The 24,231-nt window shown below is 37.1% G+C and overlaps 1 protein-coding gene across 2 annotated transcripts in view; it reads right to left on the bottom strand.

Moving 5' to 3' along the window:
• The window catches only part of TRIM33 (tripartite motif containing 33), a 110,728-nt gene that overhangs the window by 46,949 nt on the left and 39,548 nt on the right, over nucleotides 1–24,231 (bottom strand). For both annotated transcript variants that reach the window (XM_047725119.1, XM_047725120.1), the window contains exons 2-4: nucleotides 12,777–12,895; nucleotides 12,232–12,376; nucleotides 11,938–12,070 (exon numbers count right to left, since the gene is read on the bottom strand). In XM_047725119.1, coding sequence (XP_047581075.1) covers nucleotides 11,938–12,070; nucleotides 12,232–12,376; nucleotides 12,777–12,895 — 397 coding nt within the window. The remainder of the gene's footprint in view (nucleotides 1–11,937; nucleotides 12,071–12,231; nucleotides 12,377–12,776; nucleotides 12,896–24,231) is intronic.

Raw genomic sequence — 24,231 nt, 5'->3', positions numbered from 1 at the left:
TTTTAAAGAAGGCACTATAAGGTAAAGATTTAAAGGGCATGTATGAATAAATGATACGGCATTAGTATAAAGGAATAAGGGTTTGATAAACTGAATTACCCTTTTGTAAGGTTACTGTATTCATAAAGTAGGAAATAGTACAAGACTTTTAAGAAGGCCTTAAGTTAAACTGCATATCATTAGCCCTAGAGCAATCATTAAAAATAACAGAACTGGGGTGCCTGGATGGCTCAGATGGTTGGCCATCTGCCTTCACCTCAGGTCATGATCTCCAGGGTCCTGGGATTGAGCCCCCTGTCGGGCTCTCTGCTCAGTGGGGAGTCTGCTTCTCCCTTTCTCCTACACTCCCACTCATACTCACTCATGCATTCTCTCAAATAAAATCTTAAAAAAAAAATAATAGAATTAGAGCTTAAAAAGCTAAAAGTGGATGTAAAAATCAAATACCAAAAACAGTTTTATTAAGTTGAAACATGGCAGGGAAAAAAAAAAAAACACAGAAAAGAAAAATAAAAACAAAACTAAATGGTAAACTTAAACCATATCAACAATTACCTTAAATGTAATGGGATTAGGGTGCCTGGGTGGCTCAGTCAGTTAAGCACCTCAGGTCAGTCAGTTAAGCACCTTTAGCTCAGGTCATGATCTCACAGTCCTGGGATCAAGCCCCACACTGGGCTCCTTGCTCAGTGGGAAATCTACTGCATCCATCGGGCTCTCTGCTCAGGAGGGAGCCTGCTTCTCCCCCCTCTCTCTGCCTACTTGTGAACTCTGTCAAATAAATAAAATATTAAAAAAAAAACAAAAAACAAAAAGAAGGCTAGGACCCCCATGGGGCACCTAACTGGCTCAGGAGGAAGAGTATGTGACTCTTGATCTCAGAGTTTTAAGTTCAAACCCCACATTGGGTGTAGAAATTACTTAAATATTTAAAAAAAAAGAGTAAGGGCCTCTAATTAAGAAGCAGAAAAAGCAGCCCTCAACTATTTAAAAAACTAAAAACTGACTTCTGTGAAAATACAAAGATATAACTGACAACTCCTATATGTAGGCAAGTCTGTCAACTCTTTTTTTCCTATATCTAAATTAATAAGTATCTGTTGAATAGACGAAATGTCTAAATGTGTGTCAAATACCGATCTAGGCTCTCGGGACACAGTGAACAAAACAGACACCAATCTTCATGAAGCTTATATTCTAATGAGAGAAACACAAAAAATTAGTTGTAAGTTACAGAGCATGTTTAGAAAGTGGTAAGTGTAATATAAAAAAACAAAACTAAAACAGGATAGAATTGAGGTAAAGGGACAAATTGCAATTTTAAATACAGTGATCCAAGTAGATCACTGACAGTTACATTAAACAGATTTGATGGATAAATGGAAGTTCGCTATGCAAATAAGTAGACCAGTTCTTCCAGGTAGAGAAAACAGGGAGGCAGCATTATCTCTGCCATGTTTTAGAAACAACAGAAGCCAGAGTGAGTGGGGAGAGGAGCAGTAGATGAAATATGAGCATACAGGCCACTATAAGGAATCTTTTACTCTGACAAAAGTGGAGAGCCACTGCAAGGTTTTGAGCAGGGAGTGACTATGACATGAGACTGACTGTTCTAGTAGTTAAGGATAAACTGAAAGAGGGCAATATTTCAAGTACAAGGATGACTGAGGAGACACTACTGCAGAAATGATGGTGTCTGAGACCAGCCTAGTAGAAATGGAGCTAACAGCAATGAGATAGTAAGAAATTTTGAGATTCAGGGATAGATACTGAAGAGGGAGCCAAAAAGATGTTCGGATAAATTTGAGTTCGGTTATGAGAAAACAGTGGAATCAAGGACAGTGCCAAGATTTCTGGCTTATGCAATGGAAAAAATGCAACTGCCACAAACTGAGATAGGGCAAGGCTGTCAGTGAAAAAGATCTGTAGTAAGTGATCAGTTCTATTTTGGATATATTATATTTGAGAGAGCCGACACTCAAGAAAAGATGTTACAGTTTATAGAATAGACAAATCTGAAAGTTCAGTAGAGAGTTCTGAGCTAGAAATAGAAATCTGGACATCATCAGCATATGGATGGTATTTAAAGCCATAAATCTGTAACTGCAGATAATGAAGTAATGCCTGTCATATCCAACATTAAGAGATGAAGGAAAATGAGCAAATGAAACTGAGAAGTAACCAGTGTAGTAGGAGGAAAACTGAAAGAATGTGGTCTCTTGGTAGCCAAGTAAATGACATGTATTAAGGGAATGATCAACTATGTCAAATGTTGCAGATGTGTTAAGTATTAAGATGATGACCAAGCAATGACCTCTAGATTTAGTAATGCCATGGTTACTGGTGACCTTGAAAAGAAAAATGTTGGTAAAATGTTGACAGAGAGAAGGGGACAGGAGAAATTAGGAGACCATGATTATAAGCAATCCTTTCAAAATATTTTGCTGCAAAGAGGAATGGGGAGAGCTCCCCGTAGGGAAAGTGAATTAAAGTTTTATATTTTCTTTTACTTTTTAAAGATATAAGAAAAAATAGCAGAATATTAAAATACCAGAGTGGGGGCACCTGGGTGGCTCAGTGGGTTAAGCCTCTGCCTTCCACTCAGGTCATGATCTCAGGGTCCTGGGATCGAGCCCCGCATTGGGCTCTCTGCTCAGCAGGGAGCCCTGCTTCCCCTTCTCTCTCTGCCTGCTTGTGATCTCTTGTGATCAAATAAATAAATAAAATCTTTCAAAAAAAAAAAGAATTAAAAAAAGTAAAATACTAGAGGGAATACTGCTAGAGTGAAAAATTGACATCAGCAGAGAAAGTCAAACTGCTGAAGCAATTTCCTTGGCTGTATGAGATGAGATGGAATCTAAGTGTGTAAGCAGAGAAACCACCTTCATAGAAGAAAAAAATTCAACTAAGATAACAGAGAAATGAAAAATGTGGGTACAACTGCTTCAAAGACAAGATGTGATGGAGGACGTCTGCAGAAGCTCTCTTTGTATTGTTTCAGTTTTCTCAATGAAGTAGGAAGCACTGCCAATATCTGGGGGTGATGATGGACGATGGAATGTTGACAGAAAACAGTATTAATACACAGTATGACTGCCAGGTAACATTAAGAGTCTATTTGAGGTAAGTGGTCATGAACTGAGAATAAGACCAGTTGGTGTCATGGGTTTTTTCCTCCCATGATGTTCAGCTGCATAAGCAAAGCATGATGGAAGGGAAGTTTAATCAAGACTGTGGTTTAACCTAGAGACCTCAACCAAGTGGGATACAAGAGTCAAGGGAGGGAGTAAAAATGATTAGCCTGAAGTTAAACTGGAAAAGGATTATGTGAGAACATAAAGGAATGAGGTAAAGTGAAAAAAATAGTACTATCAATGGATTAAAATTAAAGTCACTGGAAGTCTGATACTAAGCAGAATGAGATATGAGATGGGGTCACAGAGAAGAATACATGAAACTGAATATAATTACTGGAAATGCCAAGGTCTAGCGTACAATCATGGATGTGACTGACAATGTAAAGGACACAAATTTTAGAAAGGAGTTCAAAGAACAAAGACTAGAATATCTGAAGGGTCAAATCTGCATATATTAAAACTGCCAGGAATTAAGACAAGAGTAGTATCTATATAGATGACCTCTGAGTTAGAAACTGTTTAAGGAATGAGTCAAATGACCCATGGGTTTTTATATGACAGCACCAAATGAGGAATAGCAATGATGACGTAAGATTAAAATTTAGAGATTTTTAGGGAGGAAGAAGGAAGAATGGTCTAAAAATAGCAAAGAGAATAGCTATATACCTCAAGGTCCAGTGATACATGAAATATCAAAGTAAAAATATCCACCAGTTAAGAGGGCTGCAGGGGAAGCAATATCCTCAAGCTCTGTTTCTACTACAGCAGAGAAAGCACAGAAAAGATCTAAAAAGAGATTGAGAATAAAGAGATGCTGGTGATGACAAACCATTAATCCCAGAGAACACAGTGGCAGAGAGATATACCTATCATATGCACAGCCTTATGGGAATTAAATTATGCCAGATGAGGGGAAACCTGGGAATGACGGGCTTTTTTTAGGTGACTGACAGGGATAAAGAACATGGTAATGTTAGTTCTAGTAAGTTTATTTTTTTTTTAAAGATTTTATTTACTTATTTGACAGAGAGAGCACAAGTAGGCAGAGAGGCAGGCAGAGAGAGAGGGGAAAGCAGGCTCCCTGTTAAGCAGAGAGCCCAATGAGGGACTCGATCCCAGGACCCTGAGATCATGACCTGAGCCGAAGGCAGAGGCTTAGCCCTCTAAGCTACCCAGGCGCCTAGTCCTAGTAAGCTGAAAACAAATAATGATGGAGAGGTACAAATGGTGGTAAGGAAGGGTGGATCTGGGGCTTCCTCTTATAATCTGTTAACGGAGAAGAAAAAATTTTTTTAAGATTTTATTTATTTGACAGAGAGAGAGGGATCACAAGTAGGCAGAGAGGCAGGCAGAGAGAGAGGGAGAAGCAGGCTCCCCGCTGAGCGGAGTCTGATGTGGGGCTCAATCCCAGGACCCTGAGACCATGACCTGAGCTGAAGGCAGAGGCTTAACCACTGAGCCACCCAGGCGCCCAATGGAGAAGAAATTCTATCAAATCAACCACAGCTTCATTCTACATAAAGAGTCAGAATTGTGTGGTCTTAGAATCTACGGGACCCTTCTCACTCTTGAAAGCTTTTCCTGTATCTTCATTTAATAAATTTCTATTGCTTTACTCACTAAAAAGAAAAAAAAAATCTGCAAGTTTACTCATGACCCTCATTTCAGGAGAAACAAACTCACTCCTCCAAATGTATAGGGTCCATCTTGACCCATGCTGAGAATTCATGAAACAGAGGAGATCTGAGAAGGCACACTAAATGTGAAGAACCTCTCTCCTATTAGCTTGGAGGCAGGTCTATGGGATATCTTCTAAAATGATAGGCCTAAATAATTTAATCAATTTTACTTTTTTTTTTTTTTAAGATTTTATTTTTTAAGTAATCACTACCCCCAACATGGGACTCAAATTTATAACCCTGAGATCAACAATCACATACTCTACTGAGCCAGCCAGGCACCCCAGGGTTTTATCAATTTTAGACAGTAAAAAATTCAACATTTATACTACCATCTCCCTTACTTCTATCATGCCCAATCTAATTTTATCATTAAAATAGTTGGTGTTTACAATATTTTAAGATCTCAAATTTAGTATCACCAAAACATGACTACCAATTCCCTAAAAACACCTAACAAACCATGTCTTCCTATAGTCTTCTCCACTTCAGTAAATTCAATCCCATCCTTCCACTACTCTTTGTAACCTGAAAGCCAAAACTCTAAGTGTTTGTGATACCCCTCCAGCTCATACAACTCATACATCAGCAGACCCATACATCACAATTTCAGGTATTAAATCCAAATTCCAAGCATTCGTAGAATTTGATCACATCTTACTATCTCCATTGTTAGCACTCCAGTCTACACCACCCCTATCTTGTCTAAATTACTGAAAACAGCCTAATTTCCTAATTCTATCTTTGTGCCCCTTTAATCTCTCTTCACTACAGACAGCAAGATCATTTGAAGACAATAATCAGTCACTACTGATTATTCTGCTACTCAAGGCTTGAGTGTCTTACTCAGACTAAAAGCCAGCATTCTTAAAATGGCCTACAAAGCACTCAGTAAGTTGGCCCTGTCTACCTCTCTAACCTCACCTGATACCAGTCTTCCCCTTGTTCATTCCATTCAGACATGTAGCTCCCCAAGGAAGTCAAGTATGCTAAGATCTCTGGCCCTTGCCAGTTGCTTTCTCTATCGGAAACATGCTCCCTGGCTTGCCAAGTTTAAGCAGGGTTGCTCCAATTCTTCCTTCAGTCTCTGTTCAAGGTCTACCTCATCATGGAAAACTTTTGAAACTATCCTATTTAAAATAAAAACACTGACATCCACATACCCTGTCCTAACTTCCCAGCTTTTATTTTTCTCTGTAACAATCAGCATCTGATACATTTACTACTTGCTTGACTCTTAGGAAAAATTAGGTCCTTATGGACAATGAGTTTAATTTGCTCAATGAAATATACCATGCATAGCACTCAGTAGGCATGCAATTATTTGCATGAGTAAGTAAATACTGTCCAGTGATAAGCCAAGGAGTATAATAAGAATAATTTCTTTTCTTTATAGAACTTTTTTTTTGGAATTAATGAATGCCGTTTCCCTTTGTTTAATTTTCAATTTACCAATCCCTAATGAATCTCATGTTCCATCTGATAAGTAAAAAATCTGTCAATATTATTTTTCAAATGACCTAACAATACCAAATTTATTAGAAGTGGTTCCATTTTTAAATTTTTTTTCCTGGAGATATCCTCAGTCTTAATGCTACTGTATAGTTGTCGCCCAGAATGACATTCACAATTCATCATTTACTCTCTGGCTAACTGACATTTTTGTGGATCACATTCTCTAATAGTGCTCCAGAAGGAGGTGCATGGGAGACAGTTTCTGAGTCCTTGCATGCTGAAAAATGTCTACATCTTACTTTCAAATTAGTAATTTAGCTACAGAAGGGGCACCAGGCTGGCTCAGTCAGTGGAGTGATTCCTGATCTTGGGGTTGTAAATTTGAGCCCCACGTTGGGGGTAGATTACTTTAAAATATTTTTTTAAATCTTGAAAAAATAGTAACAATTTAGCTATAGAAATCTAGCTATTAGCTACAGATATCTATTGAAAATCTTTCCCTCTCAGCTCCCAACTTCTTAAATCACTGTTCCATCTTCTGTCTCCTGGTATTGCTATTTTTAAGGATCCTATTTAGATTCCCATTTCATTACATGTTGCCTACTTTGGAAATTTTGCTGATCTTCATTTTAATCCATAGCATACTGTCATTTTATGATGAGATATACTTTTTTATGGGTTTTTTTTTTTAATCAAATAATAGGTCATTTCAGATGGCAACTCTAGGTTCTTAGGAGAGTTTCTTGTATTACTTATTTGATCATTTCTTTTTCTATAATTTGTATTGCTGGCTCTTGGTATCTCGTCATTTTCTCATCTGTCTTTTCTCTTTTTGCTCTATTTTCTAACTAGAATTTATCTAGGAGACTAATTTATCTACAAAACCTATTAATTTTTTATTTCAGCTATCATGCTTCTAAGAGCTCTTTCTTAATGATTTCTTTTTCAAAGATTCTATCCTTACTTTGTGACCAATAGCTTACCATATTTTTAAGGATGTCAAAATTTTGTTTGATTTTACATTTCCTTTTGTTCCTATATTATCTTATGCCCTTCATGGCCCTCTTATTCAGTGTTTCAGTCTCTTTCATGTGGGTGGCTGTGTCAAATCAGAAATGTGTACAGCTGCAGTGACTAATAAAGACACATGTAATAAGACCAGATGTAGCTAATGGTGCTAGTTGAACAACATCAAAGCGACAGTCTCTGAGATGATCTTGGCTTTACCTTCATGAGCATGTAATGGTGTCACAGTACCAGGCATCACATCCTAATTCAAGGAAGGAAAAAGATGGAAAAAAGCTGACAACAGCAACATTTGTCCCTTTTAAAAATCACAAACTAAGCAGAATTCCACTTACATTTTATGGGCATAAACCTGGGATCAGAGCTACCCAAATGCCAGAAATGCTGAGAAAGGAAATATTTAGCTTTTCTAGTCTCTACGTGTGAAGCAGACAAGAGAGGCAGGAGTTAAGAATTCTCAACATAGCCCACAATGTACGGCATATGGTACATGAGGGTGGCTCTATTCAAGTGTCAGATGATCCTTTCATCATTCACATTGAAATACATTTTTTTAAAAAAACTGCTTAGAGTCATGTGTGAGAACAGAACTATGAACTGACAGGCTTCACTTAAGGCAATCTTCTTAATTAGAAATGAACCCCAAATGTCAACATTTAGAGGTCTCTTCTGATCATTTTCTCCAGAGAATGAAAAGACCTCTCTAATTCCAGAGAGGAGGATAGCAAGGAATAATTAAAAAACAAAACAAAACAAAAACAAAAAAATAGTCACTACTGGCAATCTGGAAGCAAGTCAGGGAAAGTAAAGATCCCACAGTTTAATGCGACTTACATTTAACCTCCCCAACGTCAGCCATTTACCTCATCCCCACTCTCCATCTAGACCTAGTATCACCAAAGAGATTAAGCCCAAATTCTATGATACTTATCATCTCCAAATCCTGATCTATAATAGGTTTCTAGGAATTAAATCACATAGCTTCCTTTATATATCTCCTTTGCCAGCTCTTGGGTTGTTATTCATTCAACTCTACTAGGTCAATTATCATCAGATCCACCATATACTCAATCCATTTCCCAGCTTTTGAAAAATTCACTAAAATATCCATTGGTGTCTCTTCTCTCATTTTAATTTTTTTTAAGTCTATACTTATTTTATTCATTAACTGTGAAGAGAATTATAGAGGGAGATGGGATACCCCCATGGTGGAGCCAGAAACCATGTAATGTTCAAAATTGTACAAAATTTCATCAAGTTCTATAGCTGTTTTCTTTTTGAGAACTTCCAAGGCCATAAAGAATAAAGACATAAACACCAAAGACTTCAATACAATGTTTGTAAAAAGAGAGAAAAAAGAAAATATAGGTCACAATGTTAGTACTAATAGCTAAACTGATATTGAGTACTTACTATGCTAAGCATTTTACAGGTAAAATTCTCATTCAATCCCTATAGCCAGCTTCTAAAGTTGGTACTACACTTTCTGCATTTAAAAGATGCACAGAGGCACCTGGCAGTTGAGTAATTAAGTGTCCAACTCTTGATTTTTGACTCAGATCATGATCTCAGATCATGAGATCGAGCTCCAGAGTCTGCTTAAGATTCTCTCTCTCTTTCTGCCCCCTCCCCTATACTTGTGTGCATGCTCTCTCCTGCTCTTAAAAAAATAATTATATAAAATATATGCATATTTTATATATATATAAAATATATATATATATATATATGTATTTTTTAAAGAGTGGGAGAGAGCATGCACACAGGTATACATATATATATATTATATACATATATATGTGTGTGTGTATATGTATATGTATACCTGTGTGCATGTTCTCTCCCACTCAAAAAAGTGTGTGTGTGTACACACACACACACATACATGTGTATATATGTACATGTATAAATATATATATATATATATATATATATATATATATATATATGGCGTGCCTGGGTGCCCCAGTTGGTTAAGCACCCCACTCGTTTTGGCTCAGGTCATGATCTCAGCATTATAAGACTGAGCCCCACATGAGGCTCCATGTTCAGCAGGGAGTCGTTTGGGATTTTCTCCCTCTGCCCATCCCCTCACTCAAGTGCACATTCGCTCTCTCTAAAATAAATAGATCTTTTTATAAAAAAAGATACATAGGCATACACACATCGGAGTTCATCTTTATCACTATAATATGAAGCAATTATTTTTCAAACGGGGTGGAGAGGACCCAAAACTACAATTACAGACTGTATGAGTCAATAATGATTATGAAATGAGATTAAATCTTTTTGATAAACTAAAGATTCAATGTAAGAATCTAAGAAAAGTACAACAAAACCGAACTAAGAAAGAATAAAGATATAAGAGAGCTCTGAGAATCAGAACAATTTTAAAGAACAGAATAAGTGACTTTAAGAACTATATCACTCAAATAATCAATAAAAGACTCAAATCTATGGCCAGGCTAATAAGGAAATAGAAAATAAACTCAACTATACAATATTATAAACAAGAGACAGAACCAATCTTAATGCTATTTAATTCTAACTGAATGTTTTTAAAATTTCTAATGAATAGGTAATTTTCTAAGAAACTATAAATTATCACAATCACATAAATGACTCAAGAGGAGATGGGAAACCTGATTTGATCAATAAACATACAGAAAATTGAGACCCCTGAAGAACCAGTCGTAAAAGACCTTAAAGTCCAGGTAGGGAAAAGAAGTGGGAAAGATGAAGCAAAACTGTTGGTGAACTGGTTTTAAGGGTAAATAGTTTTGTTTTTTGTTTTTTTTTTTAAGATTTTATTTATTTATTTAACAGACAGAGATCACAAGTAGGCAGACAGAGAGGGGGAAGCAGGATCCCTGCTGAGCAGAGAGCCCGATGCTGCGGCTTAATCCCCAGGACCCTGAGATCATGACCTGAGCCGAAGGCAGAGGCTTTAACCCGCTAAGCCACCCAGGCGCCCCTCATTCATTTCTGAATGAATGAATGAATGAATAAAATAGTGCGATGACATGAGTTCTATAAGAATCTATCCTGAAAAAAATATAGGGTGAGCTAAAGTAAAGGGAGAAAACATTCAAGAGATGATTAGGACCCGAAACTAAGTGGCAAAGGAAAGTTAAACTGTGAGGGAAGGACAAGTGAAATGATTTCATGGGGGAAAAGGATGCCATCTTCCCTCTCTTTTTGTATCTCACCAACAATTTAAAAAGTGTAAGTAACCCAAGTGCTCAAAGATCTGACTGACTGCAGCTGTGAGAATGATAATCTAATGTCTTAATTGAGATTTTTACAAAACAATGGTAAAATTTGGCCCTAAGGTGAAGGCATCTACAAGATTAGTCACTTCAAGTGAAACACCAGCCAACTTGCAGGTAAGACGAAACATTTGGGAACAAAATAAGGTTACAAAAGTTTAAAGTAGCAATTCTAAACAAATGTTCTATAGAGCAGTAAAAAAGAACAAAGATCATTACTTTCATGTGGTCAAGTCTGAGAGATTCCATACACTGTGTCTGCATCTATATACCATATGGAAGACAATGAACATACAGGCTTAATATAGATCCAACGGCCTGTGTTCAAACCCAGGCTCTGCTACCTCTGGTGAGACCCTGTACAGATTACTAAAAGTTTCTGTAAGGAGGCTCCCTCACCTTTTAAACAGGCATGATACCAATACTAACACTTCATGGATAGTTGGGTGTGAATTAAACAAACATGCAGCGTTCAGAAAAGTGCCTCACACAAACTACGAAAGCATAATTATCAGCTATTAGGACTAATGTATTCCCTCTTTAAGAGGATTCTAACGAATTCCAATGAACTTAAGGAATTAAAAGCACTAAGACATCCTACAGTTAAGAAACACATTTAAATGTGGTTAATCCAACTTAACCTACTCTTTTCTGGCAGGAGAATCACAAAACCTATTTCCATCAAATCAGCAGAAGTACTGTAACCACACTTTAGAAAAGGCTGTGGACTATGGGTAAGCAAGACCATCTTTTAAACTACATACAATTTAATAGAAACTAGAAAATTTTCTGGAGGACTGTTACACTCCTAACTAGAAATTTTAGTACATTTCCAGAAGAATTCAAACGTAATAGACTCATTATAAGCGAATAGTATTGAATTCTGAGGACATAATAGGATTAAAATAGAAAGCTATGTATTAAAAAATTAGTAACTATGCTTGCTTAGACACACAGTTTGCAGAAAAACAAGGGGTTTATATCTAACATGAAATCAGTATAGTTATGCTTTGATGTTAAAATGTGTATCAGCCATTCCTGCTGGAATATTACCTTTTTAGATTATAGCCTAGGGCCTAAATACCATAGTATACTTGAAAAAAAGCCTATCTAAACCAGAAGCACAGCTAAAAAGAAATAATACAACCTCTTTCTTGAAAACCCAAATGTAATGATACATTTTTAACAAATATTCATAAGATAATTATATATGAATGCAGAAACCATTAAATAATTCATCAAAAACATATCTTGCTTTAAGAAATTTATAAAATTAAGAAAATGCTAACAAAATTATAGATTAAGTAATAATAATTAATTTTACAAAACATTTTAATAAGATCTCTTGTTAAGCAATTATGACTTCTGTACCTATGTTCTTTGTGTTCCAATAGCTGACAGTCTCTACATGTCAATCTATCACATGTTTCACAGAAAAGTTTCAACTGTTCTTGTTTGTGTACAGGGCAGAAAACAGGGCGCTGACCAGATGCTCCAACAGATTCTGCAGTAAAATAAAACATATATTTTTAAACTAAAAATTTTTATCTAACTTTCTAAATTCTTATTAATATTGATGTCCAAAGCATATGAAGAATAAACAGAAATACTGTGAGGTAAAAGAGATTAACAGTATATTAATCAACAAAACTGCTTCTGTCTTACCTGAGACATCTTCTTTCTTCCTGATCAAGTGATCTTTAGTGAATTTTACTCTTTGATGTGCTTCAATACATGTCTTACATAGCCACTCTCCACATTCTACACAAAAGCCAACTGCACTTGCATTGTCTTCACAACTAGTACATACCTAAAAGAGAAAATAAATACTAATCTACATCAAATTTACACAATATAAATCCACAAAATAAAAACTGACCTACTCTCAAATATACTAAATGACTAAAATAAAATTAGTTATCCATTTATCTTCAATAAAATCCTGTTCCTTCCATATCAAACATTCAAGTGAGTAAAAATCTAAGTCTTGAGAACACAAAAACTTACACAAGATTTAAATTCTTAAGTAATGACTTTTCATCTCATTTAATTAGTTCTGAGAGTACAGAATAAAGAGCCTTTATTTTCAATTGGAAAAATAGAACTATACCTGAACTACCTTATTATCATGTAACTATCCAAACATATTTTTCTTATTATTTACATTTCAATACCAAGATAAGAATATAAAGAAAAATTGAGAAGCATACCTGTTCTGATTTCTCATCAGAACTGCTAGGAGCTTCAGATGTATCTTTCACAAAATAATTATCCACGAGGTCTATCTGTCTGCATTCCTGGCGGCATACTGGGCACCGTATTACACCAACTACAACACAGAACAAAAACATTAAAAAATATTCCTTGGGAAAAAATAAGGAAATTGTGCATGATGCCCACATGAAGACCAAAGAAATGAACATTAAGAGCGGAGTAAAATAATCCAGTGAGTTACTCCATTGGAGGAAAATGATATGCTATTTAGAAAGAGAAAACAAACAAGTGTTTATACAAAAAAAAAAAAGTTCTTTACTTATTTATTATACTCTACAAGTGCTTTATTACAATGTGTTAGTCAAATAATGGCTCCCAAAGATTTTCAGATCTTAATCCTTGGAACTTGTCAGTGTCACTTTATAAAGCAAAGGTGACTTTGCAGATACGATTAAATTAAGGCTCTTCAGATGAGAATATGCTATCCTGAATTATTTGATGGGCCCTAAATGTCATCTTGTAAGAGGGAGACAGAGGAAGACTGGGCTACCGAAAAGGAGAAGGGGTTAACAATGGAAGCAGAGATTAGAGTCAGATCCTTTGGGGATGAAGCAATAAACTAAGAAATACAAGTGGCCACTATAACCTGAAAAAGACAAGAAAATGGATTTTCTCCTCAGAGCCTCTAGAAGGAACCAGACCTGACTACACTTTGACTCTAGCAGACATCCTGACTGTAACCCAGTAAAACTGACAATAGCAAGAGATTAAAATGTGCTTTATTTTAAGCCACCCAGTTAATGGCAATTTTGTTATAGTAGCAATAAAAATACACAATCTCTCACCTAATAAATTCTGATTTGGTTCAGAACTACTTGAATTCACTTTCATGCGGGAAGAAAGATCCTATGTGCCTGAACCTCCTAGTGATCTAGCACCTACAAGAAGAAATAAACCTATGGAAGTTAAAAACTAAAAAATAGCAAGAGTCAACACAGCAAACTAGTATGTCAGCCATGAAACTGAGGATATAGCATAAATGATACAATCCTTACTTTCAAGAAAGGGTTCAAGATTAGTATGTAATTTTTTGATGGTTTATACCACTTAAAATTATAGGAAGCACCATAAATAGATATAAACAGAATCCCCAAGAGTTTTAAGTATACAAATTATAGAACCTTACACAGAAGCTGCAGTAGAAAACAGAAACTTAAATACAGTATCATTTTGAAAGTAGGAATATCAGGGGGCACCTGGGTGGTTCAGTCCACTGGGCATCCACCTTTGGATTTCCACTCAGGTCATGATCTCAGGGTCATGAGGTTGAACCCTGTACTAGCTCCATGCCAAGCATGGAGCCTGCTTGAGATTCTTTCTCCCTCTCCCTCTGCCCCACTCCCCCACCCTTACCCCTGCTCATGTGCACACACTCTCTAAATAAATTAATTAAAGTAAGAATATCAGTCTCCCAATAGACATATACACTGCTTTTTTTTTTCTTTTTGTGCTTTTTTAAAAATTAACATATAATGTATTATTTGTTTCGGGGGTACTGGTCTGTGATTCATCAGTCTTACACAATTCACAGTACTCACCACAGTACAAACCCTCCCAAATAATAAAATGTTAAAATAATGCTAAAATAAACTCAAAGTTATATGTTTGAAAACAAAACAAGTTTTTATAATGCAAAGTACATACAAAGATGTTGCTTAAAGGAAGTGCATAAAAATAAATTTTCAAATCAAAGGAAGAAACAGTATGGGAAAGAGAAAGGAGGAAAAGGTATATAAATATTTCCATATTTTAGACAGCATTGAGTTACTAACCTTTCAAGAAACACAGAGTATAATAAAACTACAAAGGAGATAATTATAAGTAATTATAGGAACAAAAGTATGGGAGCAACTAACTTCTTACAATAAATTAAGTAAGCTTTCACTGAACAGATCACACTTAAACATGGTCTTGAAAAATTAACATTCACTTACTAGTGTGCAGGAAAGTTTGCTGACCTCGGTTCTTCAAATCCTGTACATTCCTAAAGAAGGCCTATCTCCAATGCCAGCCCTCGAATGGCTCCTGTGACATGACCTCTAACTCTTGGAATATTCTACCTGATAAGACGGTTTTTGTATGCCTGTGGCCTTGGGCCATGCTGTATTTGGTTACACCAAATGGTAAGGGTGGCTCCAGTCTCAGGATGTGCTGTGAGTTCTACAGAGAATGAACCTCTTTATAACCATTCCCCAATAAAAACCTAGACATGGAGGTTTAGGTAATCCTTCCTGGTTGGCAATATTCCTGCATATCGTCTGAAGTAGTAACTTGGAAACTAAGCATCCCCTGTGTAACTCCATTGAAAGGAGACCTCTGGAAGCTCGCACCTATTTTCTCCTGAGCTTCATACCAAGCACCTTTGCTAATTTTAATCTATTTCTTCTCTCCTTCTAATAAAATGCAACCATGAGAGTAACATTTTTTTCTGAATCAATCCTGCCAATCACTGAGCCTGAGGGTGACTCCAAACTCAACTAGGAAAGGAAGACACAGTATGCAAACCAAGAATATCAAATGCAAAGTTCACAAATGAAAAAAAAAAAAAAGTTACAAAAGGTAGAAGAATGTCCACAAATACATAAGTAAAATACTGAGGAAGTTAAGAAATTTGCAGCATCTCAATAAAGGAATATTTTTGTTGAGCAATAAACAATATTATCAAGTATCCACTGTACCTGTGCAAATGATAATTTGATGCAAGTCTTTGTTTTTTTGAACCCAGTAAACCGATTCTCAGATTTCTTAAAATTCAAGGAGACATCACAGTTATGACAACAAAAATTCATCCATATCTAATTATCCTATTAAATATTATTAAGGAATCTGGAGATAAAAATATCCAAGAATATTAAGGCAAAGGAAGAAGCAATGCACACAAATCAGTATACATGCAATTTTAAGAAATGTAGAAGCAAAATAACACAAACACTGTAGAAGAAACCCAACCCAGAGTAGACAAGGAGTGGAAAGGTACATCTCAGAGAAAGATTCTTACTTTCCATAAAGACTTTCAGACAAGCTTGGAATTCAGAAATTTGAGGCATGAAAAGAAGTTCCAATGAGAGGGAATAAATTCAAGTCTATAGATATCAGCAAATCCTATTCCTTGGCTGACTTAAACCTGACAGATTACCCAGCAGCCAAAGTATCTCACCACCAAAACAAAGAGTTGAAGCTTCTCCAGGGATCTTTTTGCTATCTGTTTCTGTATTTAGTCAATAAATTTAAAAATTATATAAATATTTGCTCTGAAAATAAGAGCCATTTTCCATTTGAGTTTATGAGTAAGTATACCCTTATAATTAGTATAGATCAGATGACTGTGCTCCTGACTCAGTCACTGAATGCTGGCTGTCATGGTGAGTTTGGATCATTATTCAAAACTAAAACCCAAACTCCAAAGCCAAAGCTGCTGACCAACTTTATGTATAATATCCCTAGAATGGATTTCATTACTTCAAATTTCAAGTTCTAAGAGACTCACTTCAGGCCTATTAGATTATTTTTAAATGCCAATTTACTAAAATGCATAATTATGGGGGAAGTAGGGGAGGACTCTTTTTATAAGGCCGAAAGTCTACAAACTAGTTTATCTTCACTGTGTTAAGTGAAATTTAGTTTCCATAAGTTGACTGATGTGGACTTCCATTCAAGAACGATGACCAAGCAGATATGGAAAGACCACCTGTAATAGCTAAACACAGAAATAACTAAAATATAAAAAATCAAAATGTACTTTGAAAAATATATAACTGAGTCCCCAACTTAAAAGGCAAAACTGAAGTTCCAGAAACAAAAGGGAACTCAAAGCTCAAGTGGCCCAGTATCAGCTGATACAAATGGGTCACTGGGGTTAGTTTTAAGTACCACTACTGGGAACAGGAAAAAAAAAAGACAAAGGTTAAAAGATGAACCTGAGGGGCACCTGGGTGGCTCAGTCCTCAAGTGTCTGCCTTTGGCTCAAGTTGTGATCCCAGGGTTCTGGGATAGAGTCCTACTTCAGGCTCCTTGTTCAGCGAGCAGGGAGCCTGCTTCTCCCTGGGCTTGCCTCTCCCCCCTGCTTATGCATGCTCCCTCTCTCTGGCAAATAAATAAAATCTTTAAAAAAAAAAAAAAAGGTAATAAAAAAATAAAACCCCTTCTTTAATCAACTCAGAACTCCAAACAAAATGTTCACAAAACAAAAGTTAGTATCTTTGCTTCATATCTACTTCTTTTCCTGGGATTCCTTTTTAGGTAATTCACATATTCATTCAACAACAACAAAAAGAGAAGCTTCTCTGGAACCTTACCTACACAAAATTGTCTCATTAGAACAATTCCCAGGGCACAAGTAGGTCACCAACTTAAGACAGGCTCATAAAGGGGCACCTGGGTGGCTCAGTGGGTTAAAGGCTCAGGTCATATCCCAGGATCCTGGGATCCAGCCCTGCATCGGGTTCTCTGCTCAGCAGGGAGCCTGCTTCCTCCTCTCTCTCTCTCTGCCTGCTTCTCTGCCTACTTGTGATCTATGTCTGTCAAATAAATAAATAAAATCTTTAAAAAAAAAAAAAAAGACAGGCTCATAAAATAAAATTACAATACATGAAGAAACCCAATACTATTAGAATATGTTAACAAACACCTTAAGGCAAGAAAGAAAAACCTAACCTACAGAAAATAAAACAATCTGAAAAGACTTCAAAAACTTGTATGTACAATGTTGAAGGGGTTAAAGGGACAAACAATCTGTGAAAATAGAGCTAAAAAAGAATCAAAGACAAATAAAATATAGTATTGAATAAACTCAAAACACAAGTTAAACAGTAAACAAGAGATAACTGAAAAGGAAATTAATGAAGTAGAACACAGATAATCAGCACAGAGATAAAGAGAAAAGGAACTACAAAAGAGAAGAAAGCTGAAGCACTGAATGAGAAACTCCAGTATGCGTCATATTAAATAAAAGTTCTAGGGGTGCCTGGGTGGCTCAGTGGATTAAGCCTCTGCCTTCAGCCCAGGTAATGATCTCAGGGTCCTGGGATCAAGCCCTGCATTGGGCTCTCTGCTCAGCCGGGAACCTGCTCCACCCCCCCACCCCGCCTCTCTGACTACTTGTGATCTTTCTGTCAAATAAATAAATAAAATCTTAAAAAAAAAAAAAGTTCTAGAAGTTCATGAAGGAAATGAGGTACAGATGCTATTTAAAGAAGATAATGGCTAAGAATTTCAAAACTGAAGAAATGAGCTCTCAGACTGCAATTCAAGTCCTGAGCAAGATAAGTAAAAATAAATTCACACCTAAATATAGTAAAGATGGAGGAAAAACTCTTAAATGCTAGTTACTATAGGACAATCATATTGACAGCAGACTTCATTAGTAAAAAACAATGCAAAAAGATAACAGGGATTGGGGCACCTGGGTGGCTCAGAGGGTTAAGCCTCTGCCGTTGGCTCAGGTCCTCATCTCAGGATCCTCCAATCAATGGAGCCCAGAGAGCCCAGGCTCTCTGCTCAGCCGGGAGGCCACTTCCTCCTCCCCCTCTGCCTACTTGTGCTCTCTCTCTCTCTCTCTGTGTCAAATAAATAAATAAAATGTTAAAAAAAAAAAAAAGTTAAGAGGGATAATATCTTAAAAGCTTTTAGAGAAAATAAGTCAATTGAGAGCAATCTATATCCTGATAATACCACTATTCAAAAGTAAAAGCAAATAAAATTTTCAGACATACCAATACTGCTCTTTGCTACAAGAACTAATAAAGCATTAAATTTAGCCATATAATACTGCCAATTTTAGACTACTTATGACTTGCAAATTGGTACTTTTATACTGGTTAACCCACTACTGACTTTAAGAACATGGAAAAATATTTAGGGGTTCCTGGCTGGCTCAGTCGATAGAGCATACAACTCCTGATCTTGGAGTTGTGAGTTAGAGCACCTCATTGGAAAAATGTTCTTGAGATGAGATGCAAAAAAAGTAACTGACAAAGCCATTAACAGAACATGTTAATATCTAAATATGCAGGAGTTAAAAGTAATATATAGAGATAAGTATTAATTTAGGAAGATAAAAAACATGAAATTAAAATATCAAACTACAATAACACATTCTCTTACAATTAAACTACAGCTTTAAAAGAATCATTCTAAGGGTGTCTGGGTGGCTTAAATGGTTAAGCGTCTGTCTGCCTTTGGCTCAGGTCATTATCCCAGGATCCTGGGATCAAGTCCTGCATCAGGCTCCCTGCTCAGTGGGGAACCTGCTTCTTCCTCTCTCTCTCTGCTGCTCCCCCTGCTTGTGCTCTCTCACTCTGTCAAGTAAATAAATAAAATCTAAATAAATGAATGAATGAATGAATCGTTCTAAATACAGTATGAAGTAAAAGTTAAGAGATAAAAAGTTAATTAAAAATAAGGTAAGCAGCCCCTGACTAGTTCAGTCAGTTAAGCATCTGATTCTTGATCTCAGCTCCCTTCTTGATCTCAGGGTTCTGAGTTCAAGCCCCACACTAGGCTTTACACTGGATGTGGAGCCTACTTTAATAAAATGAATGAAAGAATGAATGAATGAAAAAATAAAGTGAAATCCTGCCTTTACAAAAATAGGTGAGGGCATCAAAATTCAACTGCATAAAATACCGTCAAGCTGTTGGAAAGAGAAATAACTATGCAAACTTTTTTAGCTAGGCAGTAACAAGTGTCCAAAGACTGTAGTTTAGTACCATGCTTAAGTGTGTTCTAAAGACCATATTTTGAAAACTGTTCTAAAATACCAGGAGTTCTAGGAATGTCTACTCTATTGGCTGCCTCCATTTTTTTCAATTTGATTCACAAAAACTGGCTGACAAGACTACTGGGGACACAGGGACTCCCTGCCACCACATATCCCTTGTCTTATTTCCCAGCCCAACCTTACTCTACCATATACTTCTGCCCTCACCCCAGTAAGAATTTTAACTGCCTGTTTGAGTCATTCTCAAACAGACTGTGCTGAGAACAGGAGACAATTATGACCAAATTTTATCTAAATTTACATTAATATAAGGTTTTACTATAAGACCAGTTAGTATTTATTGTGAAATTATAAATAATTATAAACTACATGTATTAGTTCAGTTAGTGTTCATAACACCTCTGTAAAGTAGGTTCAATTACCATCCCTACTTGAAAGGTGAGGAAAGTGAACTTCAGAGAAATCAGGTAATGTTCTCAAGGTCACAGGACAATGTAAATGGGGGAATGGGGTAAGATCTGAAACCACAGTGTCTGAACTGACACCCCATGCCCTTAAAACCTATGCTAAAGAGGCCCTCTAAAAGGCTGATCTATTAGTAACAAAATAAAAGACTAAACTAAGACAGTCATAATAGAAATACAGAGGATGAATAAGAGGCAGAATCAATTGATTAACAAATAAGTGCATGATGATGGGAGAGGTACCAGTTACAGCAGACAAAAAAAATTAGAAATTCTAGATGATCTGCCAGTTTCTGGCATGGATAATTACACAATTAAATAAAACGAGGGAAAAGTAATTTTAGCTAGAATGTAATGAATAAGTTTTGGATACACTGTGTTTAACTAGCATATTTCTGCAGCTGAAGTGTATAAAAAGAACCATCAGCATATAACCAGTTAAAATCTGAAGCACAGTTAGGATTAGCAAGGGAGAACAGAATCAAAGACAGTGTAATACCCTTCGATATACCAGTATTTATGGTCAAGCAGAAGAAAAGGACTTCACAGATCAGGATACCAATTTCAACACTTACAACTGCAAATCCCAAAAAGTACAATTTACATGAAAAGCCAGTACTAGGCACTTGGCTAACTCAGTCTGCAAAGCATGCAATGCTTGATCTCAGGGTTGTGAGTTCAAGCTCCCGTGATGGATGTAAAAGGTTTCTGCTTAAAACGTTTTTTTAAAAACTAGGCTCCATGCCCAACATGGGCTTTGAACTCACAACCCTGAGATCAAGTGTCACATACTCAACTGAATGAGCCACCCAAGCACCCCAAAAATAAAATCTTAAAAAAAAAAAAAAAAGCCTGGGGTGCCTGGGTGCTCAGTCAGTTAAGTGTCTGCCTTCAGCTCACATCATGATCCTGGGGTCCTAGGGTCAAGCCCCAGTTCAGGCTCCTGCTCAGAGTGGGGCCTGCTTCTCCCTCTCCTCCCTGCTCCTGCTCTCTCTCTTGCTATCTCTGGCTCTCTCTCTCTCTCTCTCTAATAAATAAAATCTTGGGGGGAAAAAAATCCAGTACAAATATACACAGGTATAACTGAAATAAATGAGAACTAAACACAAGTCAATTACCTTTTGCTTTTTTTCCCTTTTTGGGGAAATTACTTTTTCTATTAACTATTCATGATCAACTTGTCATCACTGTACCAATTTACCTTTAAAATTATATTCTCTCTCTAGGGGCCCCTGGGTAGCTCAGACAGTTGAGCATCTGACTGTTGGTTTTGGCTAAGGTCATGATCTCAGGGAACATGGGAATCCATGGAGCCCTGTGTCAGGTTCCTCGCTCAGTGGGGAGTCTGCTTGAGTTTCTCTCCCTCTGTCCCCTCCCCCCACATTTGCGCTCACGTGCTCTCTCTAAAAATAAATAAATCTTTAAAAAAATAAAATGGTATTCTATCCCTGAATGTCAGTTAACTACTAGCATGAACACTTTTTTTTTTTAACATAAGCTCTAAACCCAACATGGGCTTGAACTCACAAACCCAAAAATCAAGAGTCCCATGCTCTACCAACTGCCGGCCAGGGACCCCAACCTAACACTGTTTTTATTCAATCTCCTAGCTTTTCTTTCACATATCCTGGAACGGTTAGTGCAAACCTTTAATCATCAACTCCCCTCTCCTTTCCCTTAGAAAATAATTATGAATAAGAAATAAGGATGTATTTTCAGATAAAGAAGAAAGTAGAAGAGAATTGCACCCATGCCCGTAATTACCTAACTGGTAGGCCAGACCAAGTGATGAGAGTGAGAGTCTTGTAGGCTAAATGCCAGGAAACAGGAAAAACAGGCTAGAAATTATATTAAGATTATCAGATAGCATTAAGAGTCCCAAGTTTGAAAGGTATAACCATTCGTAAGGCTCATTCCTCCTTCCATCTTTTTTACTTAAAGATTTTATTTATTTGAGAGAAAGAGAGAGAGCACACAAGCAAGGGGGAGGGGTGGGGGAGAGGAAGAAGCAGACTCACCACTGAACTGGGAGCCCGATGTGGGACTCAATCCCAGGAACCTGGGATTATGACCTGAGATGAAGGCAGATGCTTGACGTAACTAACCAAGTGCCCCTCCTCCTTCCATCTTGAACTTATCTCCTGTTCAGCCTTGTGTAATATGAACCTAGGAAGTATTACATTATTTGCTGAAAGGAAGGCAAAAGGTAGTAACTAGAAGGGTACCTGGATGGCTCAAAGAGTTAAGCATCTGACTCTTAGCTTAGGTCTTGATTTCGGGGTCATGAGTTCAAGCCCCTCCATGACAGTCATGGAACCTACTTAAAATAATAATAATGATAATAATAATGACAACAACTAGATTCTGAAGCAACAGATCACTGATCTTTCATACAAAATTTTAGACGAAAGGAGGTAACAGCAGAAAGATTTTATTATGAGTATGGGGAAACTGAAAATGTAGATTGTTGAATTTCTTGCCCATTCTTACAAAAAAATGGCAGTGAACAGAAGGAAAAGAGAATGATTTGTTGCTAAGAGAGGCAAAATAATGAATGAATGAATACCACTTTAGGAGTGGCTGGCTCCTGGCTGGCTCCTACTGGCTGGCTCAGTTGGAGGAGAACGTAACTCTTGATCTTGGGTCACAAGTTTAAGCCTCAAGTTGGGTGTAGAAATTACTTAAATAAGTAAAAAACTTTTTTAAAAGATGTTATTTATATATTTGAGAGAGAGAGAGAGAGAGGGAGAGCAAGCAGTGGGAGTAGCAGGCAGGGGCTGAGGGAAAAGCAGACTCCCCGCTAGGCAAGGAGCCCGACCTGGGGCTCGATCCCAGGATCCCAGGATCATGGTCTGAGCTGAAGGGAAACACTTAAATGACTGAGCCACCCAAGAGCCCCAGTAAAAAACTTTAAAAAAGAATACTGCTTTACACTGGGAGAAACTGAAGACAGTACATAAAAATAACTGAAATAATTAATTTATAAATAAACTGGTTTAATATTTACAAAATAATACCATATAACAACATTATATAACTTTTTTTTAAAGATTTTATTTATTTATCTAACAGACAGAGATCACAGGCAGGCAGAGAGGCAGGCAGAGAGAGGGGAAGGGAAGCAGGCTCCCTGCTGAGCAGAGAGCCTGATGTGGGGCTCAATCCCAGGACCCGAGGATCATGACCTGAGCTGAAGGCAGAGGCTCTAACCCACTGAGCCACCCAGGCACCCCAACAACACTATATAACTTATGCTAACAGGGGCACCTGGGTGACTCAATCATTTAAGTCTACTTAAATGATTTCTCCCTCTCCAGCTTCCCCTTGCTTCTTCCTCTCCAGCATGCCCCTTCTCTGTCTCTGTCAAATAAATAAAATCTTAAAAATAAATTAGTTAAATAAATTATGCAAATAAGTATCCAGCCAATTTCCACAAGTCAGTTTCACAACTAAATGTACAACTGGCGGGCGCCTGGGTGGCTCAGTGGGTTAAGCGGCTGCCTTTGGCTCAGGCCCTGGTCTCAGGGTCCTGGGATCGAGCCCCGCATCGGGCTCTCTGCTCAGCAGGGAGCCTGCTTCCTCCTCTCTCTCTGCCTGCCTCTCTGCCTGCTTGTGATCTCTCTCTGTCAAATAAATAAAAATCTTTAAAAAAATAAAAAATAAAAAATAAATGTACAACTGGTTTAAGCTCAAAACATGGCCACTATGTGCACATGTGATAAGACCTGATGCTGATTATCAAACACATTAAATATATTTAGGAAATGCATTAAGCACATCTCTTATAAAGCTTCTTGGTATTAAGCTTAATTCCTCAGTATTAACAGTCCTGAAAATTCAAAAACCTCGTACAGGGCACCTGGATGGCTCACTTTGTAGAGCATGCAACTCTTGATCTTGGGGTAGTGAGTTTAAGCCCCACAATAGGCTAAAAAAAAAAAAAAAAGTAAAACAGGGGCACCTGGGTGGCTCAGTCAGTCTGACTCTTGATTTCAGCTCAGGTTACGATCCCAATGTTATAAGATCGCTTGAGCCCTACATGGGGCTCCACGCTGGGCATGGCATCTGCTTAACATTCTTTCTGTGTCCCTTTTCCCCTCCCCACCTGCATGCTCTCTCTTAAAAGAAAAAAAGTAAAATAAAAATTTTTTTAAAAAATTCAAAAACTGGGGACGCCTGGGTGGCTCAGTGGGTTAAAGCCTCTGTCTT

Source organism: Lutra lutra, chromosome 4 (genome assembly GCF_902655055.1).
Source record: "Lutra lutra chromosome 4, mLutLut1.2, whole genome shotgun sequence".
In the NCBI taxonomy this organism is placed as follows: Eukaryota; Metazoa; Chordata; class Mammalia; order Carnivora; family Mustelidae; genus Lutra; species Lutra lutra.
Note: the sequence above shows the minus strand (reverse complement) of the source record. Positions and strands in the feature narration are given on the sequence as shown.